Raw genomic sequence first — 19,318 nt, forward strand, 5'->3', positions numbered from 1 at the left:
GGCCGCTGAGGTCCGGATTGAACTCGCGTCTTTCGGGTCAGCAGCCGAGAACCATAACCACTAACCCACCACGGCGGCGATATTCACGTGTCGTGCCGTAGTGCAGTGTAGCGCAACGTATTGGCAGTTGGAAGATGACTAGTTATGAATCATGCCGTTGCCGTCTTGCTTTGTTTTATTACTCGAAATGTATGACCCTTTCGCTCCAGTGGCGGGATTTTCAGCCCGGTTGTTTAGGGAGGATATTGGAAGAAAATTGAAAGGATGCTCAAATAAAGGGCATTAAATCTCAGTTCATTGGTGGTGGCCAGTTTTCAATTGACAGCATAATGGCATGATGCCGTGGAATTAATGGGCAATAGGGAACTTTTGGATCACAAGAAATTCAAAGACTGTTGCCACGCATTGCCTTTGGGTAGTTCACTTTGAATTCTAAGGACTTTTGGCATTTCCATAGCGGAAGGTAGTTTTTTTTTTCGAGTAACGCAAATACTGCCGCTAAGCTTTGTCATATTTTTTTCTTCATGCTCAACGCCGCCAGCACGCGGCTCTATCACTTCGTGAAGTGAAACGCGGCAAGATTTATATTGAATGATCGGTCCCATGCGGAACCGATTCTGCGATATTCGAGAACGTTGTGGCTACTTCGTTGTGCGGTGATTGTTTACGGTGATTGTTTACGGTGATTGTCCTGGCATTGATACAAACACTTATCTAAAGCAGCCACACTACACATCGGAGAAAGTAGACCGCACTATAAAGATAAAGAGGTAGTGCCGCAATAATGTTATTAATTGGTTGGTTTATTGGTTTATTAGGGTTTAACGTCCCAAAGCGACTCAGGCTATGAGGGTCGCCATAGTGAACGGCTCCGGAAATTTCGACCACCTGGGGTTCTTTAACGTGCACTGGCATCGCACAGTACGCGGGCCTCTAGAATTTGGCCTCCATCGAAATTCTTCATTTCCCCCTAACACAGCTCTATACTAAATTAACGTTCCGAAAACCTCTGTTTGTGCATCCGATTTGTTAACGATTGTTCTAATGATAACTTGATCTGCAATTTGCAGTTAGTCGTTTAGAATGCGGACCACAGCTTGCCGAAATATGTTATGATTAATACTTAATAGTTGCAAATTGATGTCTTCCTTCTTTTCGTTTGTGGTCTTACCTTGCTGGCATGTTCTCAATACACTGGCTGTATGTGATATTATACGTCGTTAACACCCGTTAGAACACTGGTTCACGAGCGCAGTAGGTATTTATAATAACTATCACTTTCCATATTATATCTATATAATTCAAGAGAGCACGTTGTTGGGCGAGTCGGTCGTACGTACTTAAAGAAGGGAAGTGCGCTAAAAAGACACACACGGACGAGGCACGTCCATGTCCTTTCTCGTCCGTGTATTTTTAGCGCAATTCCCTTCTTTAAATATTCATATAAGGCAGCTTATTGTGCAGTCAAGGAGGCACTGCCACGAGTTGCAAATTGCCGTCTCAATAAGGTCACTTCACGTGAAAATTCCCGCCAGAAAATTATTTCTTCAAGTGTAGTCCGTTGATATTGTAAAGGCACTAAGACTCCGTCGTTAATCCGACAGGTGACCACGATGACCTCGAGCACTCGTGCTCGGTACCCTGCTGGCCGCATAACTTCGATACTGGGCGTCGACTGCATCCAGCTCAGCGGCCTGGTCTTCGTGGCGCCCATTCCCATGGTGGGCATGCTGACTTTGCCTTTCCTCCTCTGGATGCTGGCCGCAAGGGTGGGCTGTGTTCCAGCATTGTGCTGCCTCGCATGGATTCTGTTCGTGGTCAGCCTGCCCTTCATCGTGGCGCCCGTGCAGAAGCGGTTCTGGGTGAGGGGATGATACTTTGATAGGGAACATTTTTAACGCGACAACATTAGAATTCGCATCACATGACATCACAGTGACAACATTGTGTATGGGGAAAAAGATTGGTTTGGTTTTTGGGGTTTAACGTCCCAAAGCGACTAAGGCTATGAGAGACGCCGTAGTGGAGGGCTCCGGAAATTTCGACCACCTGGGGTTCTTTAACGTGCACTGACATCGCACAGTACACGGGCCTCTAGAATTTCTCCTCCAAAGAAATTCCGCCGCCGCGCCCGGGATCGAACCCGCGTCTTTTGGGTCAGCAGCCGAGCACCATAACCACTGAGCCACCGCGGGGAAAAAGAATGGACAAAGACACATAAACGTGTAGCAGCAAAGTTTGTTTCTAATGCTGCCGCATTCCATTGTTAAGGTGACCTGAGCGTTCCCGTAATCTTAGCATGCATCACTTATCAGGTGTAAACAAAGAGAGCTGCAGCGCGGATACTAATAAAGGAATCATATACCAACGGAAAATCATACACAGAGTTTGCACTGTGAACACAACAAAAACGGTGTATGTTAACAAATAAAAGCAGGCCTCTCGTCTACAGCTGTGATTCCCATGCCCGTCAATGCATTCTTTCTTGCGGGAATGGAAGTGAAAAGAATGGAAGGTATATGCTGAAGGAGAAATGTAGCATGAAAGGAAGTTTTATAAAATAATCTCTCACATTACAGTTTCTTCCTTCCTTGACCTTTATGAACTGAATTTCGCTTTGATTTCTGCGCCATAAGAGGGTTATAATGTTTATATTTTTAAATCCCAGAAACACCCTAACAATACATTATTCAGTCGGAAACCGCAAAGTAATTTTCAACAGTTTACCACTGTTGCTCCGAATAGATGTTTTCGCATTGTTGTCCGCCATAAAAAAGTCAAGAAGTACGTCACATCTGCATGGCTTTTTGTATGTGTTCTTCGAAGTCTTACGTACAATGCAAGTATTGGGACCCTGTTGTTTACCTTCCAAAGCATAAAATATGGAATCTTTTGACGCACTTTAGACAGCACCCCTCACTTCCATTATGACGTTTTGACGACCAATATGGTATAGACGCTGAAAATGGAGAAACATGCTGTGTACCTTCTGGTCGTCATGTTCCAGCGGGTGCTTCAGCTAGTCCTAATACAGTTATAGTCAGCTGAACACAGATCAAGAACAAAGTGGTATATGAGCCTCAAAGGAGCTCCTCCAACCTATGCAGTGGACCTTGTTCCATATCGCTGAGGTCAACCGCTTAGCACCTGGTACATCGTCTAGCAGGCTTACGCTGGCGTGTGTGAACTGAGCATGACCTCTCAGGACTCTCTCGACGCTTTTAACTGGAAATCCTTTTTAAGGGCTTTATGCGCTTCGTGTGTGTTTCATCATAGAGCAGCTACTAATAAACTCTTTCTGAACAGGCACTTAGCCACTCGGCTAGTACTAGTGCTCAATGAAAGCTGCGAATTCACACCACAAGAATAAAACTGTGGCCGCTCACAGACACAGATTGAACAAAAAGCGAGTAAAGGTCTTTCCCGAATTGTATGGAGATAATATTATTCATATCTGCCTCGTTTACGGTACACCGAATTACGTATAAATGCTTGCTCAAGTCAAAAGATTGCCTCTGAGTTATTTACAGAGTGCATATAACGCGTAGGTCACACTGAAAGGCTGACCCCAGCTTGTATCATAAAGGAAGAGAAAACAGAAACAAACTAAGTGCAGATAAAACTAAACGAAAAAAAAAACACTTGTTGACAAGCCATGTACTCCTCGCATATAGAAATCACGAAGGCGTTCACTTTATGTTGTCCGCGCGTTTTTCCATGCATATTTTGCATTTTGCGCAAACAGGAGATATGCTGTTTCGCACTGACGTTCACAAACGTAGTTCTCAAACGTAGTTCTCACCATAATAATTAACAAAATGTTCAAGGCAGGTGTGTTTCCAGATTGTCTGAAGACTGGTAAAATTATCCCAATTTTTAAGGCAGGTGATCGCAACTACATCAATAATTACCGTCCCATTTGCATTCTCCCTTTTTTCAGCAAAGTAATTGAGAAGCTTTTTTGCACGCGTATAATGAACTACCTTACTAAATTTAAACTTTTATCTCCTCAACAGTTTGGCTTCAGACAGGGTTATTCTACCGATCTAGCACTGATAAATTTCATTGAAAATGCCAAACAAGCCATTGATAATGGCTTAATTGTAGGAGCAATCTTCAGCGATCTAACAAAAGCTTTTGACTCAATTAACCACCGCATACTTGTTCATAAGCTAGAATCTTTTGGTATTTCCGGTCCACCTCTTCAGTTCATATGCAGTTATTTAAGTAATCGATCACAAGTTATTGCTATAAACGACACTTTTTCTACCTCTCAGACTATAAACCAAGGTGTTCCGCAGGGATCAATACTGGGACCGTTACAGTTCTTACTATTCATTAATGATCTACCTATCGCACTAAACCACACAAAATGCGTATTATATGCGGACGATACAACCATTTACGCTTCAGACAAATCCACCACCACACTTCAGCATAAACTTAACATAGACCTAAATAATATCAGCCAGTGGTGCAAAAATAACATGCTGCAAATGAGCCCCAAAAAAACAACTTTCATGCTATTTCACTCTCCTCTCAGAATCATAAATATTCCACCATCACTAACACTTGATAACCATGCACTGCATATTTCCGAATCTTTCAGATTCCTTGGGGTCACTTTAGATAAGCACTTGAAGTTTCATCTCCATGTCCAATCACTCATGCATAAGGTTTCCTTCGGCATTCATATCATAATCAAAACACGTGCATACTTTCAACCGCACATCTTACGTTCATTATATTATGCATATATCCACAGTCACCTTAGCTACTGTTTGTCTTGCTGGGGAAATGCATATTTCACTCACATTGAAAGACTTCAGCGCCTTCAGAATCAGGCCATCAGGCTCATGTCATTCAGTTCATTCCTAACACACTCTTTACCACTTTATCATAGCTTGCGCATACTTCCACTTCAACAGTTATTCACTGTGAAATTATCCATCATTATCTACAAGGTAATTAATCATCATGCTCATATTGATGGCTTTCCTGATCAGCTTATAAATACTAATTCTGCTAGGTTTCAACAGCGTAATAATCTTCTTCTACCTAAAGTGAGGACTAATTATGGAAAATTTACCACAATATTTGCCGGCATATCCTGTTGGAATACTTTGCCATGTGAAATTAAAGCGTCGTTTACTGTTCACTCATTTCATCACCGCATTAAAGAGTACTTAATTAATTTCCTGTGTAGTTCGCATGCCTAAACAGTAGTAATCCTTGTTTAAAGTCTCATTTTCTTTGCATTATGTTTCAAAGTCGTTGCTGTATATACTTTTTGTTCCGTTTTTCACACATAACATTGTAAATTTTTTTGTAGATTGTTTATTTATGCTAATTGATACACTGCCTTCCATTCTTTGCAATTTTGCCCCACTTGATTTGTTCTAGGAGGTCCCCCCGACAGTCGTGTACTATGGGACCTCCTTCTGTACTGATTTTATTGTATATGTATTACTATGTGCGTTTTAAATAAACTTGAAACTTGAAACTTGAAACCTTCGAAGGCATGCTGCAATGAAAACGAACACCTGAACAATTAACAAATTAACACTTCAAAAGGACGGAATAGGAGCACAAGTGATGCATCTAGGAGCAAGAAGAAATACTGGAATAGTCGATGGTTTGACGGCGTACCGTCTGGTCAGGAATGATGGCTGATGAAGTTCACTGCTCACCTGTAAACCAGTGAAGTTCATAAAATAGTGGCATAGCTTCATGAATAACTTGCAAAGATGTGTGAAAACAGAGTTTATTCTGAATTACATTAGCCGAACCGAATTTATTAAAGTACACACGCGTCACATTAACAGCGTCCGTTTATAGTTTACCGACGGCTTGATCATACTTAACGAGACGGAATACTAAAAATGAACTGCAGTAAAATGGCACTTTGGGCGAGTTGGTTATGCATCGCGAAATAAAACAGCGCAAGGACACAGGACAAGAACGGGGAGAAGACACACACGGCGCTCAACTTGCAACTGCCAAGAGCGGTGCTCGGAAACTATTGCCCTGAACGGAATCTCTGGATTATGTGTCTTGGCCGCAAAGAAGGTTTCCAGAACCCCAGCTCGGCATCTTTCACCTTCTTTGCTAGCCCTTCTAAATTAAATTTAAGCAGCAGAGCCTCTGCCATCTGTTTACAACGTGCTAGTTTTACCTTGGTGGTCCTGAAATTCTTCATCACAGTATGGCAGGCTTTCTGGGCATAAAGGTCTTCCTATAAGACAACAAAAAACCCTTCTTTGTCCGATTGCACCGCTCGAAGCTGCCTATCACACAGATAGTTTACCAAGGAACGGAACCGGTTACTCTGTCCTTTGGTAGTCTCACAATGACCTACATCTACGCACTCAGAAACACATTTTAAGCGGTCATCTACTGCTTCCCTAGACGATACATTGCGAGAAAAACCAAGCTTTTCAACAGTCTTCATACAGGTTTCCAAACAAAAATTCGGTCCTAGGCATAGGAATACTAAAAGCCTGTCACCCGCATGATGAAAATCTCGGCACCAATGAATGAATTGATTTCGATTAAGCTAAATGACATTTAAGCAAAATTAAAGGGGTTCTAGAACTGACCCATGCGAAGTTCACTGGCCAACATTGTATGATTGCTTTTAATATTTACTCTTTTTACGAAAGGTTCTATTAGCATTGGCCAAGACTGAACGTTGAACATAACCAATTGAAAACCCCGTATTTAGCGTTGTTCCTTTCGTGGTTTCCCTGCAGACTGCGGCACAAGCTGCTCGCGAGGAGCGTCTGAAGGCAACCTCGGACCTTCTCTCCACCATTCGCCTGGTGAAGATGTACGCTTGGGAGGATGCTCTGCAGGAGAGCGTTGTCCGCGCACGCCTGGTCGAGCAGAAGTGGCTTCTCCGGGTGAACTTGCTAGACGCTGTGCTGGATTCGGTGTACAGCTCATCCAGCTCTGTGGTACGCTCTGCATTGTGTCGAGCACGGCAAATAAAAAGCACGGACACATTGCTAGTAACTGCCACATTCAGCATTACCAGCAGCATTACCAGAGGCAAACGTGGCAGGGGGCGGCAGAAAGTTGGGTGGGCGGATGAGATTAAGAAGTTTGCGAGGATACAGTGGCCGCAGCTGGCAAAGGGCAGGGTTAATTGGAGAGACATGGAAGAGGCCTTTGCCCTCCAGTGGGCGTAGTCAGGCTGATGATGATGATGCCACATTCAGCGAGTGGCAACAAATAACCACTGAACTTTTAATCAATAAGAATTTAACGGAAACTGAAATTACCGATACTGATGTTTCCGACTTTACTACGCATACGTATGTCGAATTGCAATTAAAAGTGCTCGCCTTAACTGCCTACCTTTTCCCTTGCAAGAAAAAATGTTTCAGTGCCTAGGCTGCAAATAAATTGAATTGTTCTTGTGAAGCAGTCATACCGTGGTGATGATTCCACGCAACCAATAAGGCCAACGCGAGCCGAGTGCACAGTACTGCTTAATGTCTTGCTAAAAACAACATTCTTTAACGTGCTTGAAAACTCGCTCCGTGTCCCTCGAAATTTGATAAGCGCCCCAGGGGCTTTGTAAGCTGAAACATTAAAGGCGCTTACATCAGTCGGATAGAACTGCGGAGCAAGTAGCTTCGCAGCGTTGCGTCATGTAATCAAAGCTAGGGACGAAATACCCAGGAATAAGATCAAGAAAGGCAGAGCGGTCTCTATACCCTCGCCAGACGGGCCCCGCGCACATTTTAATGCATATTGGCCTGTTAGGCATTAAAAAAACAACGAACCAATTCTGCAGTCTCCTATAAAGTTGTGCTATGAATTCAATTCAATTCAATTGCTTTTATTTCCTTCTTCAGAGGAAGAGACAGGACAAAAAGCCGTGACAATGGCTTGAAGCAGGTCCTGCCCCCTTACAAATTGGCAGACAGATGATACCTTTGTGGCACAAGTGTTTGACAGGTCAAAAAAAGTAAATAAATAAAGGAACAAAGTATTAGCAACCTTTGACCAGTCACTCAACACAAAGAAAGTTTCGAAAATGAATGCGAATAGACATAAACAGTAGTCATCAAAAAACGTTAATTAGGAAAGGCTAAAAACATGCTACACACTTCACATAGGTAAAGATGATAGAAATAACTTAATCTTAGAATTCGGGTTAGAAAAAAGATCGAACGACTCTTGCTCCAAACGATTGCTCCAAGTAAGCTATTCAAGAAATATGCCACAATAAGAGGGATCTTAGAAGCCTACAAATTTGGTTCATTTGTATAAACGTAGTTTGAGCTCCGAGAGGCCAAATGGCTGCCATGTTACTCGCGCTGAACCACGCAATTATTTGTAATTCTGATTTAAATGCGAATTTTATCGAGTATTTATTTAACTAAATATGTTTCATGAGAAGTTGCTGCATGTGTCTATTAGTCCAGATGTCCATAGAGGAGAGCAGAGAGAAAATTACGAAAGAAAGCTTTGACCTGCGAATGGAAATTATCTTTGATGATGATGATGATGAACTTTTATTGCGGAAAGGCGTGTGATGCCGAAGAGCACCACAGCTCAAGGTTTTCTTCTGCTCAAGATAGGGTCAAAGACCCATTTCCGATGCATTTCACTTTAAAGAGTCCGAGCACTAGGCAGGGGAGGGCTTGTACCCATTGTATTACCCTTGAGTACCCGGTGGAACTCGGGATCGAACCTCGCGCCTCCCGCATGCGAGGAGGTGTAAATTATTTTTGTGTTCAATCATGGAAAGCCGGAGGCTGTAGAAATTCGTTCCCATTAGCGGGGAGAAGTCGAATTTTTGCTCGGGTCGTACCAGAATATACATGAAATTCTTGCTGTAGCATACTTCTCTTCGGAAATGCATGTTCGTTTCGCACCGTAGCCAGGAACAGTGAGGCTCCTTACGGCGGCTGTAGCGGCCACGGGATGTCCGCACCTGTCGTAAAGCGCACGCTGGAATCATTCGATGCCAGACAGCCGATGTGGCTTCCTCTCTTTTCAAGACAGCGAGTACGTGGTGCTTCAAATTTTGAATTCGACGCCGTGAAGCGTAAGGAGCGTGGTAGCTAAGATAGGGACTGATACTTTATTACCTTAAAGACCTCCAGGATTGGGGGCATTACGTGAGGGGTGGGTGAGATCTCAAAAGCAGATTGAATAAACAAAGAAAATACGTAAGGTACATAAATTATTCGCTGTTAAAGTCATTTGCTAAACAGTTCGGAAATGGGCAGGTGATTGCGGCGATGTCATGTGGAAGGCTGTTCCAGTCCTTGGCTGAGCGTGGAAAGAATTACGATGCAAATGTAGTTGTACGCGTACACGGCCGGGCTACTTTAAGGGGATGACCAATGCGGAGGCAAATGCGTGCCGGCGGGTTGATGTAGGGCGGGCGACGAAGTGAGCTCAAATAACATTTATGAAACAGGCACATACTAGTAATACGACGCCGACAAGCCAGGGAATCAAGACCTTTGTACTACGACGCCTCTCACAGCCCGTGCCACTCCGCGACTATACAGTCCATATACGATCCATCTAGATTCAGGCGTCCAGTGACATAAGGCATGCATGAGAGTCATTTTCTAAACGTGACCTATAGAGATTGCCCGCAAAAGACAGTACAGCAGAAGCAAAAAACTAAGGATATTCTAAACTGCAGTAGCACATAGTATGGGGGTAAGCGGCTCGTTCGGCAATTATCCTTTGACACTCTGCGTGGATAGCAAGACTGTTCCCAGTTAGTTTAAGCAGCATGTTTATTTTTCTGCGAGGCACAGTTACGTTAGTACTTTTCGCTATTACAACATCGCATTCCTAGTATAAATCAATTGCATCCAAATGTAACGGCGAAATGTGTATTGCAAGCAAATGACGAGGTCATTTAAGACGTGGAATTCGAGGTAAATACCATTTTTTTTTGGCGCGGGCATCTTCGCAAAATGCTTGCCTCTGCTTTTAGTGATGATATACTGACATTATATGAATAGCAGGAATGTATGAATCTTGTGGCTCGATTTTGTACTGCCTCTAGGGAATTTATTAGGTAATTTTGGTTGGGACCCTAAATAGCAGAGGCGTATTCTAATTTAGAATGGACAAGTGATTTGTAGGCAAGTAATTTTAGGTTTTGTGGCGCATGATGTCAATGTCGTTTTAAGAATCCAAGGCTTCTGTTAGCAGATGATATGAGTTTAGTGACATGCCAGTTCGAGGTTAAATCATTGGTCAATGTTACTCTGAGGTATTTGTAGGTCTGAGCTAATTCTACCATGACGTGCGAGATAATATACGAGAAGAGGAGAGGATTACGTTTTGGGCTAAATGACACGAGTTTGCATTTGAAGCCGTTTCACATTTGAAGAATGTGCCTGTAGATGTGACATGCTTTTTGCGTACGCATGTGAAACATGGTACCAAGCCACGGATTGATGAAGCAGTCAGGGTGCTCTACGGAGACGAACGGCGATATTTGCATAGCGTCCTTTCGTATGAGAGGAGTACGTTGCACCAATCTGTACCTGGCTGCGTGGAGGCACTTCTACTATTGATCGTATAAAAATATTGTACATATAGCAGCGCAATACGCAGGAAGCATTATTTAAAGTGGTCCTTAGAGGGGTCGTAAAGTATTACGCGTTGTGGTGCTATTAGTTTACAATAAAGAAGCGAAATAGACACGGAGCAGATCCTAGAGCGAGGACAAGTTTCGTCTGTCCTCTGTTTCTAGAAGGGCTTCAATATGAGGCGTGAGACTTGTCGGTCAAATAAGCATACAAGGGCAACTTCTTTTAGCATTGTCTGCGTTGAAATGCGGGATAAATTTTCGAAAGTTGCTCTGTTTTCAGTACGTGTGTAAATAGGGATACATGCATGCATGGGATGCAGATATATTGGGGTGGCGCCTAGTTATCGCGGTATTGTGAGTACCCGCCTGGAGAAGTTTCCCGCTATGGAATTGAAATTTATCACCTCGAACATGAAACTACACAGTAGCTTCCGCCGATGAATTCTCCGCTTAGCCGCTTTTCATACGTACGTGGATTAAATGCTGTCATTTTTTGTTCCAGCTTGTGATAATCTTCTTTGCGGCACTGACCTTCTTGGAGCCTCAAGTGCCCCTAAGCCCAGCGCTGTCATTCTCCTGTGTCTCTCTTATCTACATGACTGACCTTACGATGAGTGGAATTGGACAGTCACTGAGGGTCCTGAATCAGGTAACCAAGTTTCAAACTTGTCGAAGTAGTTCCTGCGAAAGAATCTTGTAGTGTGATAGAGATTTGTCCTGCAATTCACGACTAGGGTGTAGTAGATGCAAGGAAGCAGTCTAAGTTGTTTGTACTTTGCCCTTTTATAAGTTGGGGAACGTAGTTATGTCAGTCGTTTATTTTATTAAAATACGAGGAACTGAAAGCGGCGCCTGCGTTTTACTTGTGTGGCATGTAGGAACACGGTCGGCCAGCGCTTTATTACGCAGAATTTGCTTTTTGTATTCTTGTTTCATCAGCATAATTTTGTTCACCACTATGCAGTATGGATATGGAGTATGAATGTTACAGTGTGAATATTCACGACTGCCTTTTCTTTCACCAAAGATCACGCTCACCTATTAGTAAATTTCCTATGCTCATGATTGTTCACAGTTACAAAGTAAGAGTGACAGGAGCTCTGACTGGAGCGTGCCGCCACTCATTCGACACATGGCGCTGATACAACCATGGAACGACGCAGTTGGCGTTTTCTTGTGCCGTGAGGCTTCGCTGGCTTACTTTTGACGGCACACTTTTCAGCACGCTTTTTTCGTTTACCACTCTGACCGCAAGCCGATTTGGTCGACGGTAACAAAAATGTTGAAAGCGGCGGCACTGAAGGATGGTGCGTACTGCTAAGGTGTCTGAATAATTCTTACCAGAATGAATTAATGTATGCTAACAGCGTCCTCTTTGAAACAAGTTGGAGGCTGCCCGCAGGCTCAGCTTTGTTTTCCGCCTATTTTTGTAGGCCTTTGATTTTTGCTCTGAAAAGCATTTGGTTCAATGAAACTTGTTTCTGGGCTAGCTGGGGACATACTTGAATAGAAAATAGCGCAAAAAAAATACGACCACAGAGGAAGACACCGACTTCGTGTTTACTTGTCTTCTTCCTGTGGTCATCTTTTTTCGCGCTACCTTTTTATTTAAGAAAAGCCTTAATTTTATTTTAACTATTTTAAGTTAACAAAGCGGTCGGTCGGTAGGTCGGTCGGATTTATCAGTGAATTAATCAGTCAAATTTTTTCTTGCATGTACAGTACAAAGTGGAATATATATAGAAGGATGTACCATAATTCGACATTCTATCGGACGTCTTAAATTAATGAGCACTAATTTCTTTCTAGGAGCAGACAATCTGATAAAAAAGTTACAAATATCAGATTAATGTATAGAGAACTATAAAGCAAAACATTTAAAAAGATTTCTACAATACCAGAAACAAAAGACGTGAAATCAGCTAAACTTAGCCTCATTGTAAAAACGTTTTGCTCAGTACAGAACGATTTAATTCTTTCATAAATTTGCACATTCATTTCGAGGCTTTTAGTTGACGTGGTAATGAATTCCAGAGAAAAAATGGTGACAACTTTGTTTTCCGAAGATAGTATGTACTTCAGGCACAACTATTTTGTTGTTGAAGCATAAACTTATTTTGTTGTAAGCGGTGAAAGACGGCAAAATGTGCGGTAGGGAAGCTTGGCCATTGATGAGCTTATAAACTAGAACACGGCGCCTATAATTTATAAGTCGGCATATGGAGGTTTGAATACAGTGGCACTTTTCCGCTAGTATTGGGGGGACCCTATGTTTGAATTAGAATGTCTTGATTTTGAACTATTTGAAGAGATGTGAGCTGAATGTTGCATGTGCTACCCTACCAACAATGTTGTAACTTATATGAGAGTGGATAAACGCGTACTAAATTCCCTGTAATGTGGAATGGGGAAAAATAGACTTGCTATAATGAGTGATCTCAGGATGTCGGCAATATTCTTCTTTTTGGAATCTATATATGAAAATGAAATTTAAGGTTTTCGTCAAGTATAACACCTACAATTGATGAGCAATCGCTCGGTTTGATAGTAAAGCATACAGCCAGTGTGGAAAAAGTTTGCTGTCATTGATGAGACCTGAATGCCACAAACTTAGTTTTACTCGGGCTAATTGAAACCTTGTGAATGTGACACTATTGCCAGAAGCCATTAAGGTCGTGGCTCAACTTTAATATACGCGCATTATTGGATTTGTCGGAAAAAATGCTGGAGTATCGTCAACTTAGAGTATAGTTTGAGCAAAAGAAAGAGAATTGGGAAGATAAATTATATAACGATTAATAAAATCAGCTCAAAAATGAAATCCTTTAGGCTACGCCGGTATTAAATGTTAAGATTCATATTAAAGGCCAGAAATGCTGCCAATTAGAGGTTTGATGAGCAGGAATTTTTTTTAATCAAAATTATATGTGCACTCAATATACGAACAGAGATTACAATGAATTTTAGGCAGCACCGCTCCCGGATGCTACATCTCTAGGTCATGCCTTTCTTTGAGGCCATCGATTTAAAAGCCGTGTTTTACTTAGGCCCCGTGAGAATCATAACCCCTGTCCTGGGGTTGCCCCTAACACCAAGGCTTCGAGGATATTTATTTTGACTCCAGTGGCGCACAATGGCTGTTGGTGAACTACTCATTGGATACTGACATATACACGGTGTTTCACGTAAGACTTCCCACAATTTTCATAAACAGGCTTTATGAGTTAGAAGAGCGCTTTTTTCGATATGTCAGCATAGTAGTACATCAAAGCAAGCTGGATAACTAATACCAGGATAACTAATACGCGTTACTTTTTTCGGTAACTTAGTAACGTACTCGTTACCATTTTGGAACTGTAACGGGTAACGTACTTGCGTTAACATTTTCCGGTAACGTGAGATTTCACGTTACTAGTTACTTTTTGTTTCAGTTGTCTCCGTCCGCCTCCTTTTCAGAAAAAAAAAGCCGAAAATGATGTTGCAAATAAACAAAACATACGGGTGCTCTCTACGACCCTTGTTGCGGCTCGCATGCATGCCAGAAAACACCTGCCCTTTACGACGCACTCACCTAAAAAAAGCACGAACACGCATTTACACACTTGTCTTCACCCCCAAACCACTCTCACACACAACTCTCTAAAGAGTGGACGCTTGCCGAGCCACCAATGGACCATTTGCAGAAAACTGTAAGTCAGTTTCTCCGTAAGCTTGTTTTCCAGCCAAAAGGTCTCGTTCCCAGGCGACACTCTCGCATTCTTTGTGGAAGCAGTTCCCTCTTCTGAGTAAACTCAGAAATGTCGCCACTTTACTTCAAGATGGTCCCAAGACAGCCGTCGAAAGAGTGCAATGGTACAGCGCAGAAAAGGGGATTGCAGTCAACCGGCTGTAGCACCGAAGTAGAGGAAAAAAGGAAATGGGCATTTGCTAATTCCTGTGCCGGCAGTAGTGAGCTACCTCACACTAAACTTTCTAAAAATTTTCTGCTGAACAACACTGTCGCTCCAACTTTCTCCCGTCACAGTCATACCCCCCCCCCCCTCCCCCTCTCCCTAGCCAGAACAAGGAACAACACACTCCCCACAGCACTGTGACTAAGGACGGCCTTCCTCCTTTTCCTGCCTAGACCCTGTTGCAAGCAGAGTGCGACCATCCGGAGTTGCCATTCGCTTGAAGAATATGAGCGTGTCGTCAGGGTTTGAGATCTTTCGTTTGGAAAACAATGCGCTGTTCTTATCATGCATCGCGAGCACCACCCACTTTCATGTGTATATAAACATCGTCACCGGAATAAACGGGGGTCATTTGGTGGAACGCCGCCGGCCACGAACCTTGGCGTCCTTCTTTGTTTTGGCGCCACCACACAAGCCTTGCAAGAAGACGCGTTATAAGTCACAGAATTACAGCGAAGACGCACTGATTAAAATTTATGGCCATGGAGTAACGGCAAAGTAACGTGCGATACTTTTTTTCGGTAACGGTAACGGTAACGCGTTACCTTTTTTTGAAGGTAACGTAGGGTGGTAACGCGTTCTTTTTTTTCTTAGCGTAACGAGTAACGTATTTAGTTACTTTTTTTCGGTAACGCCTACAACACTGACTAATACTGAATAGCTAATTTTTTCAACCATTACTGTTAGACTCCTTAATTACTGAGATGCATGTAGCAAACCGTAATTGATATCCACAATTTTTAGAATTTTGACGGCGCGGTTACCCTCGGTGTTGTGGCCTAAGAAATTTTGGCTGCTTCGACGAGTTACGTGCACTAGAGAGGCTGTTTTGCCTGCAAGTTTCTCGAAAGCGAGTGTATTTGGGCGCACGTAGCCAAAATTGGCAGCGGGACGGCCCGTATGGCAAGCTCGTTGGTGGACGCCAAAGGATGCTATCGGATTGTCTCAAGTAATCAGTGATTAAGCGCACACTTAAATTTATTCATTGGAGGTACAGTCATTTATGCACTATGGAATTATGTAACCAGCAGATTTCCACCTTGCTAACAGCAAGCAAATCAGTATCAACCATACCGTTTAACTCGTGTTCATGGCATTAAGAAAAACCACCTTTTTCTAAGAGCTATACAAAAAAAATGCTGACACTCATCTGTCTTGTCATTCGGAAAATTCTGCATAAATAAAACATGTAGTTGCTGGAAAAGAAAAAGCGCTCCCGGAGCCCAATAAAAAACTAGACAACATATTGACAGCCTTGTCGAAACCTGTGAGGAGTGCAAGTCGGGTGACTGCCATGCAATTTTCAGAGAATGTGGAGTCATCAGCAGGAATAAAAAGCCACTAAAACGGAAGATCCTCTCACTGGACGCATAAAACAAAACAAACGTTGATTGTGCGAACATTTCTTCTGCATTACCATGGGTTGTAAACAAGAGGCAAATACTCCGTTGGACCGTGATTTGCTTTGTGGTAGGCCGGTGGAAAGTGTTGCTCGTATTGCCCTGCTGTTCGAAAACCTGTCCAAGCAATGAATCAAAGAAGTTAAAAACTAGCATCTGTTATGTATTTCGATCCGTCTTTATCTGCCAAGCACTAGAAGTTTTGTCTTTAGTAAAAAACTCAACCAAGCAGCTATCCATATTATGCGGACGTCGTGTCTTCGGCGAAATGAGCCTTGATTGAGGAAGAATGAGAAAAATTCAGGGGGCACTTTGGCTCTCTAAAGTGCTGCAAAGGCGAAAGCGTTTCCTGGACACTGTTTGTTTTTATTTTCTTTTTTATTTTTCATATTTTGTTTTTTAATTTATTTTTGCTCCATTTATTCATTTTATTGTTTTTTTATTTTTATTTTCACATCTTATATTTACTTTGTTTTTATTTTTGTCCATTTTCTTATTTTTATTTTTTATTTTCCTTTTCTTGACTTTACTCCTTTTATTTTATTTATGAAGCCCATGCATTCACTAGATGCGCCTTTATTCATGCTGGAACCTTGAGCCTTTTAAGCAGTGACGCCGAAAGGCGGACGAATCTGCCGACGCGTCTGTCGACACTCCTGCCGACGCGTCTGTCGACACGGCTGCCGACGCGTCTGCTAACGACAGTATGAGGCATTAAAGGCTTTCGCCTTAATATAGCTCTATGTCGCCCACTATTCAGGAACACGTGAGCTTACGAGGTACAGCATCCCCAGAATACGGTGTCGGCGCCGTTCGATGTACCGTTTGCTGCAGTAGGCCGTTTCATATTAACCCATGGTTAAGCAGCGCCGAAGGGACAAATGGGAGACGCTGAGTTGGTATGAACCCATAACAACTCGTCCAGTTTTCCGTTCTTGTGAATCATATTAACGATCATCGCCATAAACGTAGATTGACCTTTGAGCGCTTCCACCCATCGCGTCCGCACACTCAGCCAAAAATTAGAGACTGCAGACTGCTTGCCCCAAACTGGATAAAAGTCGATTAGTCCATCACGGATACCATTGCGCTTAAGCTGTACTTTAGACTTGTAGAAGTTCACGTCTTCCAGAGTCCGATAGGACTCAAGAATGCAGCCGCCAGCGTCCTGTCATATTCACCAGCAAAGCAAGCCACCTGAACGCGATGCGATGACAAAACGTGTCCCGCCATTGATTGGAGGCCATTTTTTTAGGATTTCGGTTCGTTTTTCATCATCATCAGCACCGTAACTACGCCAACTGCAGGGCAAAGGCCTCTCTCATGTCTCTATAATTAACTCTGTACTTTGCCAGCTGCATCCAACGTATGCCCCCGAACTTCTTAATCTCATCCTCCTACCTAACATTCTGCCGCTCCCTGCTACACTTGCCTTCTTTTGGAATCCACTCTGTTATCGTTAAAGACGAGCGGTTATCTTGCCTTCGCATTACATACCCTACCCAAGCCTATTCGTCTATCTTGGTTTCGACTAGGATGTCATTAATCCGCGTTTGTTCGCTCACCCACTCTGCCCGTTTGCAGGCTCTTAACGTTACACCTATACTTTTTCCCATACCTCACTGCGTTGCCCTTGAGCTGAACACCTTTCGTTAGCCCCTACATTTGTGCCCCATAGGTGAGTATCGGCAATATACAGGCATAGCGGCTAGCGCAAAAAGGAGACGCACACGGAAGGATTCCAGACAGGACAAACGCGTTTGTCTCGTCTGGAATCCTTCCGTGTGCGTCTCCCTTGTGCAAGAGCCGCTATGTCGAATTATAATAACCAACTAGCCCAATTAAGAGCCTTGGCACTATACAGCTGTTGTATACTTTTCTATTGAGGAATATTGCTAAACTGCCATTCATGATCTGACAGAACCTACCGTATGCGCTCCACCCCATTCTTATTCTTCTAGTTATATATCCTTCGTGATCCGGATCAGTGGTAACTATACCTGCCCTAAGTAGACGTATTTTCCTTGCTACATCCAGAATTTCGCAGCAAATTGCGAACTGCTGCTCCCTTCCGAGACTGTTGAACATTGGTTTGGTTCTCTGCAGCAGTAATTACCCTTACAAAAAGGTTTTAGACAGTCTATAGAGTGTCTATAGAGTTCTGTCTATAAAGTATATAGACTGTTCATAGACAAATTCTTCAGAACAGTCTATAGGCAATACAAATGTCGCAGACAGTCTACAGGCAATCTATGGATTTATAGCCATACACTTTTAGTAGACTTTTTTCTATAGACAGTCTATAGACTATGCAAAGACAAAAAGCAATATCTATAGGAAGTCAATATAGTCAATAAGAAGTCTATAGACTGTCTATAGACCATTTTTATAAGGGTATGCTGCCATCGCGTTCAATTAGAAGATTCTCCATATTCTCTCTTTTACTTTTCCAAATTTGGTACTTCGTTCCTTGTTTGTTGCAGCTTCCACAAGAAGAAGGGAGCGAAGAAAGCGCTATTTACGTGCCTATTTTTCCTTTACAGTCTTTAGTGGGCATGAAACGAATCGCTGGTTTTTGTACAGCGGATGAGTTGGAAGAAGAAGCTGAAGAAAAAAAGGCGCCTTTGGTGTCGAAAAAAATTGGTAAGTGTTGGTTTATTTCCTCTATGCGAAAAGTAATCGTGACTACAGATAAAGAACTTCCCTCATGGTGAGCACACATCTATGTTTTACGTATAACGCGTTACGCCGGTAAATAGAATTAACGATAGCCAAAATATATATTTTAATAACCATGAATGCTAACACAGATCTGTAGCACAACATCGTATGATCGCCCGTTAAATTCCGCTCGGCGAGAGCCGTTCTTGGGAGCCCCCCTGAACCGTCGTTGAAACCGAATCCGACACAGGAAAGGCTTGGTTTGGGTGATCTAAATTTTTAAAATGCACAATACAAAATTCGTATATAAGTGTTTAAATGAAAAAGTACATTGTTAAAATCCTGTATCTATTTATTGAAATAGGTAATATAACCTAAAAGTGATAATATGAAAATTTTGTAGTTTCTTTTAACATTAAAATTTTACTTCAAAAACGTTTTGAGAGAGTGCCCTTTCCATGAAAGTTTTTGCAAAAAACTCTTCGATTTATTTCATAGAAAAAAAACAAGTAAAAGTGGGCGTTTACTTATCTTTTCAATCATCGAAGGAGCGGAGCGGCAAGTCTAAGGAGCGGACCGGCGCTTTTCTTTTCACAATAGCCCCCATAAAATGAGTTAGCTCGAGGAGAAACGGCTCTTTTTGGGGCCAATTGAGTAGGACGTATGAACGATTGTGCGAACGAGGGTGTTTGTTGGGAAAAAACGCGTGGTGAAGCTGACTTGCC

At 42.6% G+C, this 19,318-nt stretch overlaps 1 protein-coding gene across 1 annotated transcript in view; it reads left to right on the forward strand.

Annotated features, from left to right (window-relative positions):
* Positions 1–19,318, forward strand: part of LOC149337548 (ATP-binding cassette sub-family C member 1-like) — a 111,430-nt gene that overhangs the window by 22,073 nt on the left and 70,039 nt on the right. Inside the window, exons 3-6 of the mRNA XM_089554453.1 lie at positions 1,605–1,862; positions 6,753–6,956; positions 11,082–11,228; positions 18,476–18,575. Of these exons, the coding sequence (XP_089410579.1) occupies positions 1,605–1,862; positions 6,753–6,956; positions 11,082–11,228; positions 18,476–18,575 (709 nt within the window). The remainder of the gene's footprint in view (positions 1–1,604; positions 1,863–6,752; positions 6,957–11,081; positions 11,229–18,475; positions 18,576–19,318) is intronic.

The sequence above is a fragment of the Amblyomma mixtum genome, chromosome 7, assembly GCF_055824585.1.
Source record: "Amblyomma mixtum isolate Tamu chromosome 7, ASM5582458v1, whole genome shotgun sequence".
In the NCBI taxonomy this organism is placed as follows: Eukaryota; Metazoa; Arthropoda; class Arachnida; order Ixodida; family Ixodidae; genus Amblyomma; species Amblyomma mixtum.